We start from the raw sequence: 19,980 nt of genomic DNA on the forward strand, positions 1-19,980 counted from the left end.
GTAAAGCCAAGTCTTCATGTGTTGTATCTTTCATATTTGGAACAAAAAGTGCAATACTATCACAGGTACTCTATGCAATGTTCTCTTCATTCTGAATGCAGAGGATCTCAAACTCTGAAGCACTGCTATAATCTCCCCCAACGGAGGGGTATCTGAATGCAGAAAAGCAACATTCCTTCCACATTCCCTTGAGACAGGAACTAAGCTTGGTCTAAACCAAACTCTGCGATGCCCCTTCCAGCAAGGGTTCGCCCAGCTCTGCTCCCCGAGTCACATCACATCACCCATTGGCCTGCTCCCCTGTTTAGCTGCTACAAGTCCATTCATCCATCTCAGAGTGCTGCCATAAGCATTCTTCAGCCTAGGGTTCCCAACATGCCTTGCACAGCAGGTATAAAGGTCACTGTTGCACATGTGGGTGTGCCTGCCTCAGATGCCCACACAGTGATGGGATGGAATGCAATGACTGCTACGCACAAACAACTCCACCCGGAAGCCCAGCAGGCTCACCAGCAAGGACTGGGCTTCAACATTCAAGTCACTCAAGTCACTCTCATCAGTACCACCTGACCATCCTCTAGGTGCTGGGTGTGTGGATCACTGAGGAGCCTTCTCTGCTCTCTCCCAAAGCCTATTCAGACAATGGAACAGTCCAGATAATAAAAACTGCAACACCGTTTCAAGGGTCAGTTAAATCCAAATTGTAATAGAGGTTCCCAGCAAATCTCCCTGGGCAGAAAGATCAAGTTCCATAATTGGTTTTAACCACTTCAATACAAGCAAAGGGTTTCCTTGATGGCTCTCTTAATAAATCAGTTAAAAAAAAAAAAAAAAAAAAGTTGTCTCTAATGTATTCACTCCTCTTTGCTAGTAACACTGTATCCTTCAAAATCCTGAGCATTTCAATGACTAAGGAAAATCAGCTAGAAAATTTAATCTACCTTGTTCATCAATGGAAGCTTCTCCAGTTTAATATTTCCTGCCACTAGTAACATTTTACTTTCTGTGCTTTCTTCAATAGTTACTTGTTACTTTATGACAAAGAGGCTGCCCCTAAGTATGTTTTTAGGTTGCGCAAAAACCTTCAAGAATAAAAGCAATCTCTTACCAGACCAGGTTTTTAATTCCCTACACATGAGGAACAAACTCACACAAGGTTAGAGAAGGAAAATCAGGAGAGTAAGGCAAACTATTTGCACTCACAAGCAGGTCAATACATTTAAAGTTTAAATTTAGCAACTCCTGAATGTTAAAATGTCAGTTCTTCAACACAACTATTTGCCTACTTCTTATTCAACATTTGAAGAAAATTAATAAGACACAGCGGCTAAACAAAAACCAATTAGAATTCGCAGAATATGCTTAATTTTTTTTTTCAGTAAGGAAACAATACAGACTATCCCTTTAAATTTGTTTTTAAGAAGATATGACTTTTTCCCTAATTTTTCAATTGATATTAAACTGAGATCAATTTAGATAGTTTTCAGTACACATTCTATTGTTTTAGAAGCTTTTAAAATTCCATTCTGCTATAACATAATTTGACCACTACCAAAATTCCCAGCTAGAACTATATCACTTCCCAACTATCCTAATGAAAATTAAGTATAGTACATGAAGAGAAACCCATAAGAATCCCACAAGCTCATGAACAAAAACACAGTTGGTGGAAATTATTTACCTGGAAGAAAACTCCCATCTACAAACAGGCCTAAGATGACCTATTGGGTAGCCCATTCTCCAAGTCAAGCACCAGGGAAATGCATAGCAAACCCTTTCAGCCCTCTAGCATACACACTTGCACCAATACCTAACCAGATGCTGCTCCCCCTCCGGCTGCTCTAGTTTAAATTAACTTCCAGCTTACCGCTGGGCCACGGGTTGGGGGTGGGGGTCGCGGGAAGGCAGAAACCCTCACCCCACTGGTCAGAAGCCAGCGAGGCACAGGCCAACCCCAGTACCCCCTGGGAGGAAGCAGGGCCTTTCCGGCCGGAGTTAAAGAGCCGGGATCTGGCCTGCTCGGGAGAAAGGAGCCATTTCTCTATAACAGTCCAGGGATTAAAAGTCTCCGAACACTTTGTAAACTGACACACTACACGTGCTTTCCAAAAAGTGCAACCCCTCCTTGTTGAGAAAGCAAAAATCTTCAGCCTTCTCCATCTCTTGGTGGTTCATCTACAAGCCAAATATTTTTTATATTGAGGAGCAAGGTGGGGGGAGGCCGGGAGACAAAGGCGGGTTTGCAGAAAACCGTCTTACTCTGCAGGAACTGAAAGGCGCTTTGGGGCAGGAGAAACCCAGGCGTTCCCTCACGGGGAGCTCCCAGGGTAATGGCAAATTCCTCTCCCCTCAGATGCACGGACAGCCCCCCAGACTCTTGCCCGCCACCGTGGGACAGAGAAGGGAAAGGCACGCCACCCCCGCGCACGGCCGCAGCTGCTTTCACCTCTCCTGTGCTTTCAGGCTGGCGGGGGGGGGGGGGGGTCACCCCCTGCTTCCCAATTCCCACGGATGCCCAGAAACTGCCCTCGGAGACTCTTGATTTCCCGTTGCACCAACCTGACCTACTCTGCCGGAGAACATTTAACCGAAAGAGCTTCCTTAAGCGACTTTATATACCATTATAAAAAGCCGGTAGCAGGGGCCACAGAGGAGCTATCTATTCCTACAGACCAGTGTGCACACACACACACACACACCTGCCAGAAACATAAATGCAAAAGAAAACGAAAAACGCCAAGCCACACAGCAACCCCAGTAAGTGGAAAAGTTGTTTTCAGCTGTGTTCTCTCCTCCCGATGGCCAAGAAGGGAATCAATGAGAACATGCTAAGCAAGCTCACCTCTGCCTTTTGGGGACCGAGTGCTCAACTTCTATGAGTTTTCCGTGCAGTTCCACTTTACCTGCGGACACACAAGAGGTGCAGGACAGTTGGCCGAGTTGAGCGGCTCTCTGGGCCTCCTCAGACCCCGAGCGACTCGAGGCCGAGACAAAAAGCGGCCCCGCGCGGGTGGGAAAGGAGGAATCAATGGGCAGAGGTCGGTAACACTCTCCCCGCCCCCCTCGGCCTTCCCCGCCCACGTCCCCCGGGACCCTAGCACAAACTCGGGGCAAAGGGTTGCGTGGGCTCTCCTCATGTGGGGGTGCCTAGGCCCTTCTCCCGGGGGTTCCGGCCCAGGCCCGCCGGGAACGGGCGGTGAGTGGCGGGAAAGGCTGGAGGACCACCGGGCAGGCGCCGAGAGAGCGAAGAGGCGCAGCTGGGCACCAGCGGAGCCACGCGCGAGGGACGGCGCCCGCCACCCCGAAAGGCACGCGGCTCTGAGCGGGACCCGAGCGCATCCTTCCCCCGCGCGCGCCCGACCAGCCCCGGAGGCCGCGGCCCGAAGCCCGGCCCCGCAGGGGGACGCGCTCCGTGGCGACCCCTGGTCGCCCGCGCCCACCTACCCCTGCAGCTCGTCGGACCCGGGAAGGTGGAGCCCAGAACCTGGGGGTTGCCCTCGCCCGCCTCCCCGCAGGGTCGAGGGGAGCGCGGGGCCGCCTGTGCGCGGCACCAGCCCGCGGCCTCGTTAGGCAGCGGGATCCAGGCCACTTTGGAGTTCTCCCGCGGCCCAGCTCTGGGGACGGGAGAGGAGGCAGCGAGTCCACCGCCAGAAACCCCCCCACACACACACACAGAAGCGGGGGTAAGGAAGGAGCGAGAATCCGGCGTTCGTTCCCGGCCCCCAAGGCCCGCCGTGCCGGAGCCTGGAGCACGCGCCTGGGCCCGGGCGGCGCGCGGGGCGAGCTTCCTCCTCCCCGCTCCAGCACCCCCAGCCCCGGTTCCCGGCGCCGCACGGTGCCCCGGCTCCCCTCCGAGCCCGAGTCGGGGTTCTCTGGACAGCGCGCTCGCCCTCCGCCCGCAGATCCGGGCGGGGGAGGGGAGCCGCGGGGCCGGGTAGGCGCCCCGGCTGGGGGAAGGGCCCCGACCCGCGCGTGCGGGCGCCCGGGCCTCGGCCGCCGTCCGCAGGCGCACCCGCACCCGCCAGGCCGGGGCCCGGTGCGGACAGCAAGGTGTGGACTGCCGCGGGCCCGACCCCGGCAGGCCCGGCCCGGGGCCCACCTGAAAGCGCCTCGATGGCCTTGAGGGCCCAGCTGTCGTCCGGACAGTCCACGAACGCGTAGCCCGTCTTCACCAGGAAGGGTCCCGACACCGGGATCTTGGCGTCCTTGAAGACACTTTCTAGGTCCGAGGGAACGGCGTTCTCGCTGAGGTTTCCGATATACAGTTTGTTCATTGTGAAGAGTGGTTGTTGCTTTTTAAAAAAAAAAATTAGGAGAAAAACGAAAAATTAAAACCACCCACAGCGATGGATGGATCCGGCGAGTTCCCCTCCTCTTCTCGCCGTTAAAATACAGAAACACAGTAAGAACCAACGACAGGAACGAGAAGCGGAAAAAAAATCAGATCCGAGGGTTCCTGTTTTTTCCTTTTCTAGGTATTAAAAGAAAAAAGAAAAACCCTAGCGACAACCCAAACGCATCCAAGAGTCTTCCTAACTCGGAGGAGGAGGCGGGATTAGCGAGAAAAAGGAGAGGAAGGAGGGGGGAAACTACTTTTTGTCTTTTCCTCCCCAAACCCTCTGGCATCGACCGACGGACTGTGAAAATATCACACTACGAGAGGGCAAGCGCCGCCTCCCCGTAAAAAAAACCCCAGAAGGGTGACTGGCAGGAGGGAGGGGAGAAGGGGTGGAGGGGAGGAAGGCGCAGGAGGCGGAAAAAATCCGCTCCGAGTGTCCGGCTTTTTGAATGAGCCACGTGTTCAAACTACAAATCAACGTCTCACGTGAGGAATCCCAGCGCCTCAATTAGAGTGGGTTTCGCAGGGGGGAAAAAAAAAATAAAAAAATGAGCTAGCAAGAGGAGGAAGAGGGGGAGGGGTAACGAGATTGGGCGAAGGACCCTGCGCAGGGGCGGAGAAAGAGGGGCGGAAAATGCTAAAGGAGCCGCAGCCGGGGTCGCGGAGGCAAGCGCGGCTGGGGGAGCTGATGGTCACCACAGAGTTTAGAAAGGGTTATTTGGTCGGGGCGGATCCTCCGGGATGGGAGAGGGGGCGGGAGGAGTATTGATTTCTTTTTTTTTTTAATGTGATTGGAGTGGGGGGTGCTAACTAGGCAATCCCTCAGCTCTATTTACCGGAGTTTTAAAGACTCGATTTTTAAAATAGGTAATCAAACAAAGCCGAAGAGTCACAATTCCGAACTCGCCTTGTGGCTTCGATGACAGAAGTGTAACCTCGGCAAACCGCGAGCACCTTTCCAGGGGTTGGCGGGGACGGAAGCGCAGCGGGGGGGTGGGGGCGGAGAGGCGGGCCGCCGCGCCCCACCCTGTGCACCCTTTGCTGGCGCGGGCACCCGCAAAGTGGGGCGGCCCCGAGCCAGGCCGGTGGGGGGATGGGAGCCCGCGGCGTCCTGGGCGGGTGTCTGGGCGACACCTCCTCCGCCTCCGCCTGCGCTCGCGGTGGCTTTGGGCTTCGCGTTTGCTATTGGTTGCGCGATTCAGAAAAGGCTCCGGGATCAATGAGGCCGGGGGCGGGCTTGGCCACCGGTGGGGGAGGGGAGCGCAGGGGCCGAGGTTTCTGGTCTGGGGATGGGGGGGTCCCGGGCCTCGGAGGCCGGAGCAGAAAAGTCAAAGTGGGAAAAGTCGGTATTTAAACGGAAACCATTTCTTCCTGTAGTTTCCAGAGGAGGAGGAAGAGGAGGAGTGGGGTAGGCTGGTACTTTTATTTAAAGAATTTTAGTTGGAGAACTTGGGACTCTTAAAACAGGAACACCGCTCTGCGTTACCCCTAAGTGGTAACTTGTACTTGAAAAATTGCTGGAGTCTCTTTGTGCTGCTTTTCTGCCTGCATTTAGCCATTATAGCCATTCATAATTTCCCCTGTATGTAACGAGTACAATGGTGGGCGGTGGGGGAGGGTCTGGGCCTGATGGAGCCTTACAGGGCCAACGAAATGAGGACTGGAGACGAGGAACACGGAAATGAGTGCTGGGTTTCTTTTCGAAATCGCCAAGAGTCGTTTAATGATTTTGTCCTCCACTCAAAGGCTTCATTTGCACCAGGATTCTTGTGGTGTATTTTTAACAGGTATTCCACGGAAAAAGAATGCTTATTTTTAAAAAATGATTGCAATTATATATATTAATAGGATGGAAATTTAAACAATCTTTATAATCACTTAATACTCTTATTATTAGAAAAATGTGTAGTAGAGAGAATACTGTTTACACTATATCATCAGTAATTATGATAATTGATAAAGTTCATTTCTTTTGGTCAAACCCATACATTTAAAGATGTATATTTTTCAACTGAAAGATGAATGGAAAATTATTTTTTCAATATGTGGGAATGATTGTATGATATAAAGAGCATTTACATTTTTTCTTTTAAAAAGAACTTACAATTTTTTGTTAAGAAACCGGAAGGTGTCAGATCATCCATTTTAAATACAACTGTTCTTTCTAACAGGTTTTTCTTTCCTGCCAAGCAAATCCAACTTTTTAAACGTAAACTCACTTTCACAATATTTTCATTCATGTTTAATTTAGTGAAATGTTTTTACTTTATGATATGGAGGGTGTAAACATGTTCTTCAGTGTTTACAACTGTATTATGAACAGTATCTTCAAAGAACATTTAAGTGGTGAAATTTTAAATTTATGGTTATTTTAAAAAGCTTACTTATTTTTCCTTTTCATATTTTTGAAAAGAGAACCTTCGTTCCAAGAAAGAAAAAAACACATGTATTATTTGATTCTGTCATATTCAAAATGTAAATACTAAATTATAAATTTTTGTTTACCTGTTGCATGTGATCAAAAGCTATTTACAGAAATATACTTTTCATTCACTTAGTAATATTTGCTTTTCTTTAAATTTTATAAACTAGTCTGTTGATCATTTAAGTTTTAGTAATTTTTCTTAAAAACAATTTTCTATGTTCAACATGCTTTCAAAAATCAATTGAATGGTGCCTTCTGGATTGTTGACTGTATTTGCTCTTACTAAAACTGAGACTTAAGAAAATATCTACTTCTAAAGCATGGGATAAAATGTTTTTTTTCCATAAATACTAGTCCATGCCTGTCTTTCACTATCAAATCTAACAGCTGGGATTTAAAACAAGTGTGTGCAGTTTTGATGAAATATGTTCCTGGGGCTCTTGTGAACTTAATTTGTGTATTATTATAACAAACTGGATACTCCGTCTAGGACCTTAAAAACATACATGAGTTACATAAGCTCAGCCATCAAAAAGGGAGTTAAATACAGTTCACTCCATTTCGACTCTTCCATGCATTTGAGGGATCAGTAATATAATCAATGGCTGAGTAAAAAGAGCATGGGTAGTTGTTTTTTTACTGACATTTCAAGTGTAAAAATACCTTCGGTGAATTTTCAAGAATGCTTATAAGGTTAATCTCACTTCCAGTCTTAATGAGTGTCACAGGAAATTAACCGTGTGTATGGGCTACTCCAAGTTCTTTCTGAAGCAGCAGCAGCTCCTAGTAAATGTTAAGTCAATGAAGGACTCCCACCCATTGTATGTGCTCTGATGCGGTTGAGGCTTCCCAACTGCAGCCTGTTTACTCTTTGGACAGTTGCACTTCCTCCTAATCTCCTGACCTGAAGGCAATAAAAATGTTTCTTATGGGTCAGTGTAATATTAAAGGAGAAAAACCGTGTTTAGAAGGTCAGTTACCGCTGCTATATCTACAGGTTATGAGCGACGGCTTAGCAGGCAGAGGAGGGGGAGAGGGCATTCTTGTTGCTAACCCTAACTCCCGGCTTCCTCTGAGACCAGCCCAAAGGCGAAGTCCTTAAGGCGGGTGGGCACGTAATGCCGCGTCGCCTGGGCCTCATAGAAGGTATTTTTTAACATACTCTTGCTCCTTCGAATAGCTCTCGTGGACTCTGATCTGTTAAAACCAGATGCATAATAATTAGCGGTAGCCTGGCTCTTCCCTCTCTTCGGAATATGCCTTCAGTGATTTTATTTAAAATAAAAGATGGTGCTCTGAGAGATGTTTCCTCTTACCCCCCGGTCCTGCCGGGAGAAACTGGGCGGGATCCTTGCAGCTCACACTCGGGAAGATCCTTCGTCGGCCGCTGCTCGCCTCGGAGGCCCTAGACCACCCGTCCGCCCTAGCCCCGCCGCGCGACAGGCACCTTCTGGCTGCGTCTCGGCTTCGGTCCTGCGCGCGGAGCCGCGTGGACGCGTTAGACGTGGGGCCCGGGCAGGGGAGCCCGTGTCCCCCTCGCCGCACTACCCGACCTGAGCACTGCCCTCGCCCGCCGGGGCGAACCTGGCGGTGTCTGGCGGCCCTGCCGCACTTCCGGCCTGTTTCCAGTGTGCGAGGGGCTCATCGGAGCCGGGGGATGGTTGGTACCCACGAAGAAAGATCGCAAGGAGCAGCCGCTGAGCCCTCTGCCTCTGGCCGGGGCGGGGCGGGGCGGTGAGAGGGGAGCGCTAGGCGCGCAAACGCGGCTCCGGGGAGGAGTTCCGCGCTCCTAGGGGCCGACTCGCCGAGCCCGAGTTGGAGCAGCCGGCGTGGAGAGAGACGCCGCCCCTGGCTGCGGAGGGGGCAGGGGGCTTCTCTCACCCGATTGGTGGACGGAGGGAGCCTATCACCGTCGGCTGCCGCCGCCGAAGCAGTTTGCTGGTTTCCATTCATTGGCCCCCGAGCCGCCCTTGGATTTCCATCTTTTGTGGCGCGAAAATAACCCTTTGCTCCCTCTCATTGGTTTTGTTCTTGTTGAGGGGTGAGATTGGCCTCCCCTCTTGCATCTCTCATTTTTCCTGCCCTTTAACTGTGAGCCCAGTCCTAACCCCCAAGGAGAAAAGGGGGAGACAACTGAGGAAGAATGAAAAATAGCTGTGCGTGTGAATTCCGCCCCTAGGGCTGACCGCGTGGTGCCCGCTGAGTCCCTTCCCTTCCCCCAACGTCCAGCGTCCGGAGGTCGTAGGTTTCCCCATCGCTTCCCTGCTCGACTCCACCGACGCTTTAGAATTTATATGTCTTTTTTAGTTAAATTAATAATACGTTTCTAGGTGCTTGATTTTTCCGGGGCTTCTAGAGAAATCTACTTATTCCGCCCCCTCGTTTCCTAACCCCCTTTATGGGCCACAGCGTTGTTTCACACAAAACCAAACAATCCCCTCCAAAAAAAGCAAACGAAAAATTCCTCGTGAAATCAACTCTACGGAGACCACGTTTTCGTTAAAGCTTCCCTAAGACTAAAGAGCTGAGACCGACCTTGAAGGATTAGCGATTTCTGTAGCTGAAATGTTCTAATTTTACTGACGTTTGGTGGAGACGGTGAGAAAAAATAAATATGAATTTATCTTGGAAAAGCACAAAACAAACGAATGATCGTATTTAATTAGATTAAACGAAAAAGCTACCAGCAATAGTGATGTATTCTAGGTAGTGGTGTGTTCGATATATTTGTAATTTATACATAAATTGCTATTGGTCTCGAAAACAAATTGAAAATCAGAATTCTGATCATTACAGAAGAGGGAAGTATGAATTTGTTTGGTATATCTAATTCTATAACAGGCTTTTCAAGTCTCTGAGTATTTAAAGAAAAGGAAATGTATCAGAAATATAACAATAATTTGTTTACAGATAATTTTGTGGTTCTTTGTAAGTCTTGACAAAATACTTGATTTGGTTTAAAACTAGTAAAACGAAAATAGCCTGGTAAATATTTTAAAAGTTTGAGAGAATTGGCTGAAATCAGAGGGTTCAGATTTTTTTTCTATATTGTTAACTCTTAGCTAGTAGTCAAGTTACATCATCCTCTAAAGTTCATTTGGAAAAACTACTTAGTTTTGTATTTTTTTCCCCTTTTAGTCTCTTAAAAACTGTCTAATTGAAGGAATATAAATATAAATTGTACATGGCAGTTTATATTTTAAAGAACAGTTCTTTAAAACAAATTTTTAAAACTGACTTAATTAGTAAAGAAAAACTTTTAGAGTGCATTTTGTTTACATTTTGTATGATTCAACAACATTTCACTAACGTGGTTAATACTTTTGAAGTTTTCATGTAAAATTATTTCTTCGAAACCAGAGTGACTTACGAATGGTTTACTTTGACTTGAACAAATTAAAGCTTAGAGAATACATTTATAGTGTAAATACTGAAGATTACAGAGCTAATAATTTATATAAATCTTAAACACCTAAGAAATTTAAAATATGAAGATACAATTATTTGTAAAATGACCCTAGACTTTGATTTACATATTGTGTAATTTTTATATTTTGAAAATGATATAGTAAATTTCAATTGTTAAAAAAAGTTCCAAAATAATCTGGACAAACCAAAACTCTAAAACCTGAGCTATTTTCAAATGTTTTCTCGAATTCAAAGAATTATATAACCAATACTTTATTAAGAAAACTTTTCTGGTTAGAGAAGTTTATTTCTTTTTTTGAAATTTCAATTATTAAGTCAGGAATTGGAATTTTTCATCTATCTAGTAACTTAAAACATAATTGTTAAAGCAGTAGATAAACATGATTCCTTTTATTGCAATTCTTGTTTTACTGCTTCACATGAGTGAAACTTAAAAAAATATATATTCATTTATTATTACTACTCTAGGGGATAAGGGGATGAAACTTTTAGTGAAAAGACTCTTTGGCAATTGATGTGTATATAAGCTTTTGCAGACCAGCCACTGGAAACAAAGAAGATAGGCTTTTGTTTGTGGGGGGAGGGGTATAGAGAGGCTGAGAAGACTTGGATATTTAAACTTGTTTCTTGGTTGCAACTCATTTATCTTGCAGGTTTTCCTGCTAAGGGTGTAAGATGGTAGTAGAGAGAAAATGTATTGACTAATGGAGTCAAATGGGACAGTAATCCAAGCATGAAATCCCACTGGAGAGAACAATAAGAACCTCCTCTCCCCACTAAAATAATCTGAAAGCAAAGCACATGCTGAGGTTATAACTAGTTACCAGCATTTTCTAACACATTTAAAAGACACATCTTAGGTTACCATTTTCACGTTGGGACTCTTTGTTTTCCAGACATTATTTTCCAGAATCCCATTCAAAGAAGAAGAAAAATAAAAAGGAATTAAAGTTCCCTTAATGAAACAGCAGATTTCGTGACATGTATATACAAATCAGCTTTAGAGATGTATAACTGATGAAGCCCTCATGCTGTCTATAAATCAAAACTTAATTTTTAGATAATAAGGCAGAGTATATTTATAAGTTCCTTACTTGCAGGAATGATGTCAGATCATTATCATTTACACTTTGAGTCTTTAAAATTCATTCTTTCTTGAGTTCACTTTACATTTTGATCCTGAGCTTCTCTAGCAGGATGATTCCAGCTTTAAAGATGGAAGCAGCAGGCTAAGTGAAGATTTTATTATTATTTCAAAACGTCTCAGCTAAAATTCATCAGAATCTGAAAACATAAGTTACAGCAGGGGGAAAAAAAAACAAAAAACAATACCCAGTCTAAAGCTTTTATCAACATTGTCACTATAGAGATTTGTCATAAAGTTCATGCCTAATACACTTTTGTTGAAACATTTAGTTCTTTTTTGTAGTAGGTTGTTTAAACATACAAAAATTGGTAGTATTCTTTGTTGCTTTTCTCAAATGACTTATTTACTGATCAATTATTTTTAAACTAATAGTGCTATGCCTTCTCAAAGGCAAAATTTTGCTTCAACTCAGGTTTAAATTTAATACTGATAACTGAAACTGTTTGATAATTACCCCTTATTTAATTGTGGTTTGGGGGAGGGGTCTTGTGCCAGTCATTGAAGTAATTTTTCTATTTTTTAAGTTATTTTTCTTTGTAAACTATTCCTATCTTACTTGTAATCTAAAAATATTTTTCCAAGACTTGGAGAAAAATTTAAATATAACTAAGTCTTATTCTGTAAAATATTGTTAAAGACATAAAAATGTGTATAATTTGATACAAGAAACATATTACTATTGAATATTTTCCATTAAGCTACCATAACTGAATGGTTCCTCTTTTTAATTCTAACCCATTCTAATTCTAATCCAGCTATCAAAAATTTAATTCATAAAAAGGACACTAACAAGGGTCATAAAAAACAACAAAAAATCAATTTTGTTATATAAAAGAAGTATGATTTCTGTTATACTGTTAACTAACATTTTGTTCTGAGACAATTAAATACTGAATGATATCACCATCTTTTGCTTTCGTTTGTTGAAAATTGCCCAGAATTTTGCTCCTTGATCCTGGTACCATATGCCTTATGGTAATTCATTTGCTCTTGCGTTTCTTTCCTACCAAGATTCAGATGCCATTTTTTGGTTTTGACTTAAATGAATGGCTGTGCATAAAAAGCCAAATAAAAATTTTCTAGAATTTTGGTTTAGTGTACTATAGATGCTCATCTCTGGCTACCATAGAGATATATTCCAATTTTATTTTAATCCACAGCTGATATCATGACCTTGCAGATTAATTGAATTTTGTTTTAAAAATTAGTAAACAACAACAAAAAAAGTTGAGAAAATGTTTTAATCCAATTAGACAATAGGGTTAAAAGGTGACATTACTCTTTCCCCTCAATATCAACAAATCTTCCAGTTGAGGGCAGTTTTGTCGGGTATGGAAGGTATGGAATGCAGTCAGTGTGTGCAGTTGGACAGGAGAACATATGTACATATTCCTGCTGAGAAGCTCTTTGTAGAGATTTGTGGAGTAAAGCAAGATAGAACTTGTGTTCAGTTCTCAAGTTGCAGGTTAAAAGAAGCAAGGTAAGCACTCTTTTACTAAGTTTTGTCTTTAACCATCAGAATACTTCAGTATGATGCTTTTAACAGTGGGAAGAGAAGAGTAATAATACAGACTGAACTGGAATTAGGATGTCATTAGGACATCAACATTAGAATTTAAGTAATACAAGTATGTTTGGAATTTTCTGTTTTTCTTTGCCTTGTTTTCTATTTTTAAAAACCTATTACACATAGTTTAAAAATATCAAATAACATTATTAAAACATGTGTAATGAATGTTTAAACTTATGTAATAATATCACATGTTTTTAAAATGATAGATGTTCGATTTACTGAAATAATATTATCACAGATCCTTTCTGTCAGATTATTCTACCATTTTGTCTGTACATATGACCCATATATGAAGGGTTCATTTAATCCAAGGTAATAGCATTATTTGATAAAATACCCCTAATTTTAGAAAAAAGCCAAAGGTATGATGTGCTGTTATTGTGAAAACAACAATGTGTTTTGAAACCTATAGAGAGGAAATTCAGATTTTAAGTGAATTTTTACTTTATTATTTACTGCATTTTGTCTATTTGTTGAGGAATAGGAAAACAGATTAAACTGTAATGTTTCTTCAGGGCTGGCCACCAGTAAAGTTTTTAGTGGCTATAAATAAAGGATGCTGTTCCAATCAATGATAGCCCCTTCCTACTACTATTCTCAGAAAAGTTTCTCTTTCCTTGATTATTAAATATCCCTAAATTATTTCTTTACAAAGTAGGGGGAAACTCATATTACATTAGGATAACCAAGTATTTTTAACACTTTGAGCTTTTGACAGATGAAGAATGACCACTGCTTTTTAAATAAATAAAACAGTGTCTTTTGTTGTCATAAGCGATGTATTTATTTTCTTTCCTTATCTTTATCAATGTTCTGCTAATACAGTAATAAGCTGAATTTACTCTCAGATGTAATAGTTAATGGAAATAAATATATTACGACCAAAGTGCAGAGAAAATATATAGGCAAGAAAAAAGTCAAAATCAGCATGTCTTGATTAAGCTAAAAATTAAAGTTTCTTCCCACAAACAAACCCAGTGATCAAGCTTATAGTTTTTATTATTTAAAGTCTATAACAGTTAAAATTTGAGTGTATTGTTGGTTTGCAGTTATTATTAATCATGAGTAGAATCTCTTCAAAAGTTTGTGGTTTTATTTAATCTAACATTTTATGTGGTTTAAAAATAAATTACTTTTTTAAAACATTTTTTCATATTTCCTTGCAATAAATTTGAAAACATGAAAGTTAGGCTGAATACTACTAGTTATTTTGTTAAAATCTATAATCTGTGGATTAAAATATGGTCTTTTCCATCTAATTTTTCCCTGAAAACTCAAAATATAATCTATTAAAAACCAAGAGATGTAATGGCATTTACAAGCCCATGGAACAGGTTTTGCTGATTTTTAAAAAAAATAATCTTACAGGTAACTTACAGATATTAGAGAACTTCATTTATGTATTTGCAACTATTTGGAAGTTGGACATTTAAAATAGAAATGCATTTTGAAAGCAGTATAATTTAAGCAAATTGCCATTGAGTGGCATTACCAAAGTGATTATGCAATGTAAAATGAGGTTATAGATTGAATTTTAAATTCCACTATGAATATACCAACATAAATATGCAAATTATTATTTTCAAAAGCCCAGGCTAAATGGATGTAACCTCAAAAAAGCAACCTCTGTGGTGTAAAGGGAAGTCAAAATGTTTGAAGCATTTTAGCAGGAAAAGGCTGTGTGAACCGGAAGATATCTAAATTCGCAATAGCAGATAGTAAGGGTATTTCTAAAATGTAATTTTGGTAGTTAAAATTTGGTCTTTGGATATGTAAACTCTTAGCACTTTTTTATTTAATGGAAAGAGAGATTGAGGCAATTCATATTAGGACTTAGTCCTAAAAGATCCAAAGTGGGAATATAGCCTTTTTATATATTCCAGATTCTTGGATGTTTTGAATAAAGAAGTTTGGACTTTTCGTTTATGTCATTAATTAGGGAATTGTGCAGAGTATCTTCTCTCTTACATGTCTTTCAGTTGAACTTCTTTCATTATAAAACAATTCTATAATTTGAGTACTGGGAATATTTTTAAGGATCTGCTAGATTTTCCTTTTACATTTGAGGAAATTGAGGCCAGGGGAAGTCAGAGCAGGCAGACACTCAGCTAGTTTGATGGCAGGGCAGAGGTGTGTTTATCACTGAGTGAAACCACATGACAATCCTAAGTGGAAGGTAGTAAAACTGCTTTTTCCTAGTTTTGGTGATAAGAAAACCCAAGGTGAGGTTTGCCCAGACCCAGTATCATTACTTTAAAAACAACAAACAAACAAACAAACACCTATATTTATTGAGATCAAAAGTTCTGCAATGTCATTAAAAGGGAGAAGATTGAAGGCAGACAAGACCTTGGAAAAAAAAAGTTACCTGATTCATCTCAGTCACTTTACCCAGGATCTCATTTAAACCATCCCAAACAAGTAAACTTGGTTTAGTGTGAAAAGCTGATAAGGAAGATTTTTCTTCTCTCAAAAGCTTGACTCAAGGCCCAGCCATATCAGAACCTTCAGGAGCCAAGAAATCTGTATTCACAGCCGCCTCACACACACTCAGCAGCAAGCTAAGAAATTCCTCCTCATGTCATACTTTAAAAATGGTATGTTGGAATTTAGTCCAAATGAGCAATAGTTTTTCACTGGGTTTGAGTTTTATTTTCTTTTTGCTTTAGTGAAATTTCAGAGGTGGGGGGGAAGTGTGTATATACATAGACACATGAGTCCGTTTGCAGATGTATCTCCCCCATGGTGTAGTTCAAACTTTCCTTAGTCCTGCAGGGGGCAGAACAACTGGCAGAAGCCCACTCTGCCCCTAGCTCTTCTCTTACCACTCACACCAGGACAGAGTGGTGGTCACTGGCCATCATTCCTTCAGGCTTCCCACCCCTCATGAGAGGCATGAGCCACAACCTTTTCTCAGAGCTCAAAGTCCTTGGCTGTACCTTTGAATTAAAAGCTGCACTTAAGGAACTCCTTGTACCTGTAAGTCTGTTGATCTTCAGAAACCATGGATGCCACAGAGCAGTCTGTTTTCTCTGTGTGTTGCTGACCCTGCTGTGACCCTGGGTCGGTTTTTGGTTTTTTTTAACCTCCTTGGTCTTGCTTGCACAGTTGTAAAGAGAGTTAAACGTAAAAAAAAAAGAGAGAGAGAGAGAGTTAAACTATTTATACCATCCTTTGCCTTTTTCACAACAGAACACTCAGGAGGCTTTCTACAAATATTTGTGGTATTTAGTTTTCAGAAAAAGGACTAAAGTTGGAAATATCAATGAAATTATTGGACCACTTCAGAAAGTTCTATCAAATGCAAGAGGGGAAGGGATTATTGCTTGACACTGGAAAATAATGGAGATTTTGTGTGTATGTAACTAGTATCAGAGAAAAGAAAGCTTATTTAAATACCTCAGTTAAATAAGAGTTGGTAGTGAAAGCAAAATACAAATGGAAAACTCTCCCCTATAAAGAAATTCCTAACTGATGGCAACCACCATCACAAGCCAGTGTCTTGACCAGAGATTGTACAAAATTTGTCTCAAATCTCCAAGTAAACCGATTTATTTCCGTAAATGGATTTCTTCTGTTAGAATCAGTGCCTCATGCTTCATGTGAACTTAAATGAGAAATTATTACCATAATACAGAGTTAACAGGTAAAAGAGAATTAATAAGGAGAATCAAAACATCAAACTTTTGGAACTGATGAATCAAATATCAAATTACTGGATGATAGATCAGTCAGTATGAATGTTTACTAATAACTACATTTTGCCTTTAAATTAATTTTCTGACTGCTTCCTTTAGATTACTAAAGAGTAGATCAACTTGGTTATTTTAATTTTATAGAAACAAAGATGATTAGAACAAAAACTGGAGTCTTTTGAGACCAATTGGAAAATATACTAGACCAAACTATCAGGTAACCAAAAATATCATTAGGTTTAGACCATGTACATTGGATTTAAAGAATTTAAAGTGCTCAGTTATAATGTCTATGTTTACTTCTGTTCCTGGTGGTTTCTTGAAATATTCTGTAGGAATTGGAAAAAGAGAGAAACGTAAAAATTTCATTTTTGCTAAGGTGACTATCCCTGGATTGGCTTTTCTTCCTCTAGACTGGAAATGTTCATTTGAGCAACATTTTCAAGAGAAATTTTTCCTAAAATTAAAGAACTTCAGCTTAGTTGCTCCCTCATGTTAAATAGCTTTAGGAGTGGTGACTTGAAAAGCTAGCAAGAATAGTGAGATTAGCAGCGCTCTAAGAGAAAATAAAAGATCTTGCAGATGATTCTTTATTTTCAGTATTTGAAATGAGTACCATTATAAGATGCAGCTTTAATACTTTGTGATTATGAGTATCCCTGTGCATTCTATCTGTTTAATTCATTCTCATAAAATGAAGAAGAGAAAAGCTCAATGGAACAAACTGAGTGATTTAGGAACCATTTCTTATTTGTCACTTATTTAAAATAATAAGTTCCAAAGCAAACAAAAAGTAATTTATTGGAAATTATTGTGCTTTTCCCCTATGATATTTCAAATTTTTTCAGAGACTAAAATTTTCTGGGTCTATGCAAATTGAAAATATTTTTGTTAACAAATATTTTGTAATATGAAAGTAGATGAAGATGCTCATTGATAATAGCAGAGAAGATTATTTAGCTTATTTATTTAGCTTATACCTCCAGTTCTTACCAAAATAAAGCTTTTTATCCTGGTCCTGCAACTTTGAAGTTATTAAAAATGTAAATATAGAAGAGATTTTTTACTTTATAAAATTTCTGTTCCACTGCAAAAATTTAAATATATTTTTTAACAAGAAAAATCCTTATGGTCTAAAATCAGAACGAATAACATTTGAAAACAAAGAAGCCAATCAAATTTGGGTTGATTTTTCCTTCTGCCTCCTGTGATGTTGTGTTTTTCATGTTGAAAATCTTTCATGCCGATAACACATTCAAAAGTAGACACACTGTACTTTACATTTTAAGCTTACCTCATTTTTCTTTGTTCTTTTTATTTTGTAATATAATGAACTTGAAGTAATTATGTACTCATAGCTTAGACTACACATGTAGGCTGGTCTCAACTAAGTCATTATTTTCCATGAAACCTGTGATTCTTGACACTAGAAATAACCTCTCACTCCTCTGATGTTAGGGTTTTGAAATGTGAATTTGACATAGCACTTTTTATATTGTAAGACATTTATCATTAAAATTCTTTAAACTTGTGTCCTCTATCAGTGTAAGCAAGTCTGATTTATCCTTGTAAATAAAGTAAACTCCAAGTTTGCAGAGGTTTTTTGTTAGATTTGGTTAGGTCTATGTTGCTTATCGGAGAAGGCAATGGCACCCCACTCCAGTACTCTTGCCTGGAAAATCCAATGGATGGAAGAGCCTGGTGGGCTACAGTCCATGGGGTCGCTAAGGATCCGACACGAATGAGCGACTTCACTTTCACTTTTCACTTTCCACTTTCACACATTGGAGAAGGAAATGGCAACCCACTCCAGTGTTCTTGCCTGGAGAATCCCGGGGACGGGGGAGCCTGGTGGGCTGCCCTCTATGGGATCACACAGAGTCGGACACGACTGAAGCGATTTAGCAGCAGCAGCATGTTGCTAATTGCTAATTTCCCATTACCTAAAATTGACATGTAGTATATACTCAATAAATATTTGTTGAATGAACACATGATACTGTCTAACATCCAGCCTTTTATGAAGCAAGTCTTCAGTTTAAGTTGTAGAACATACAAATGCTGGGGTTTGGGGGTACAAATCCACACTATTCCACCCTCTAAAAGACATGTGGTAACCCTGTTTCAAAGAAAAAAACTAGTTACTTTGGGGATTGAGAATACAGACTAACTCTGCAACAAAATAAAACTATTTAGTTTCCAGTTTTGTGAAGGTGCTGAAGAATTTGATTAACTCTATTATCAGTACAATCACATCAGATAGAGCATCATAAACTTTAATCACTTCATGCACAGACTAACTTCTAAAAAATAATAGAGAGCAGAACTGAATTCAAAGGAAACTTTTGAGACTTAGTGTATGAATGATTTTTGTGACATTTGGCAACTTACATTGAGTAAGTATAAGGTTTTTATGATATAATCCTATTTTAAGAGAAGAAATTATTTTTTTAGAAGAAATGATTTTTTTTAATTGTCCAGAAAAAGAACCAGTCTATGATCAAAAACTCTAAATTACTACACAGTCGTTTTCAAGTTAAAAAAGTAAAGTTGCCAAGAACCTCATACAGATTATCAAATGGGATTCTGGAAAGTTACTGTGAACTCTTCCCCTTCCACTTTGAAATAACTGTGGTTTTTCAGGTATGGAAATCTATGCTTTTGATTTTTATGGAATCCTTAATTTTTACAGTTATCATTTCATGATGGACAATATCAAACAGTTAGCATTATCCAAAATGTAGTAGTACAAAGTCATATGGTTTTATCATGTGGTTAGCTAACAAAAATTGTTTAATCACTAGATTCTGAAAATGATGAATCTAGCAATACATTTTTCTGTAAAGACTTTCATGTTTTGGGTATATTTTGAACTGAACTTGTTCACATCTACAATTCTCTCTTTAATATATGTGGTGTGTGTGTGTGCTCAGTCATGTCTGATTCTTTGCAATCCCCAAGGACTGTAGCTTGCCAGACTCCTCTGGCCATGGAATCTTCCAGGCAAGAATACTGGAGTGGGTTGCCATTTCCTTCTCCAGAGGGTGTTCTCGACCCAGGGATTACTTACATCTCCTGCATAGGCAGATTCTTTACCACTGCGCCACCTGGGAAACCCTATTCAGTGTCATCAAAAAACATTTGGTGTAGTGGTGTTTTCTTATTTATTCAACAAATATTTGAGCCCCCAAAGGTGTAGGACATTGGGGAGGGCAGAAATTGATATGTGAGATGTGGTCCTTTCTCACCCTGTAAGAGGAACATATAAATGCCATTTATGCAGCCCTTGAAAATGTCAGTGACATACCCCAAAAGCCCTTAACTTTCTTTAATGGCCCATAAAGATTGTTTTTAGGAATTCTTGCAAACCCT

General features: G+C 40.9%; 1 protein-coding gene across 3 annotated transcripts in view; it reads right to left on the minus strand.

The window, feature by feature from the left end:
* IGF2BP3 (insulin like growth factor 2 mRNA binding protein 3) overlaps nt 1-4,274 on the minus strand; it is a 142,108-nt gene extending 137,834 nt beyond the window's left edge. For all 3 annotated transcript variants that reach the window (XM_065938767.1, XM_065938766.1, XM_065938765.1), the window contains exons 1-2: nt 4,100-4,274; nt 2,843-2,903 (exon numbers count right to left, since the gene is read on the minus strand). In XM_065938767.1, the coding sequence (XP_065794839.1) occupies nt 2,843-2,903; nt 4,100-4,274 (236 nt within the window). The remainder of the gene's footprint in view (nt 1-2,842; nt 2,904-4,099) is intronic.
* Nucleotides 4,275-19,980: the final 15,706 nt, after the last annotated feature.

This window comes from Muntiacus reevesi, chromosome 6, assembly GCF_963930625.1.
Source record: "Muntiacus reevesi chromosome 6, mMunRee1.1, whole genome shotgun sequence".
Lineage (NCBI taxonomy): Eukaryota > Metazoa > Chordata > Mammalia > Artiodactyla > Cervidae > Muntiacus > Muntiacus reevesi.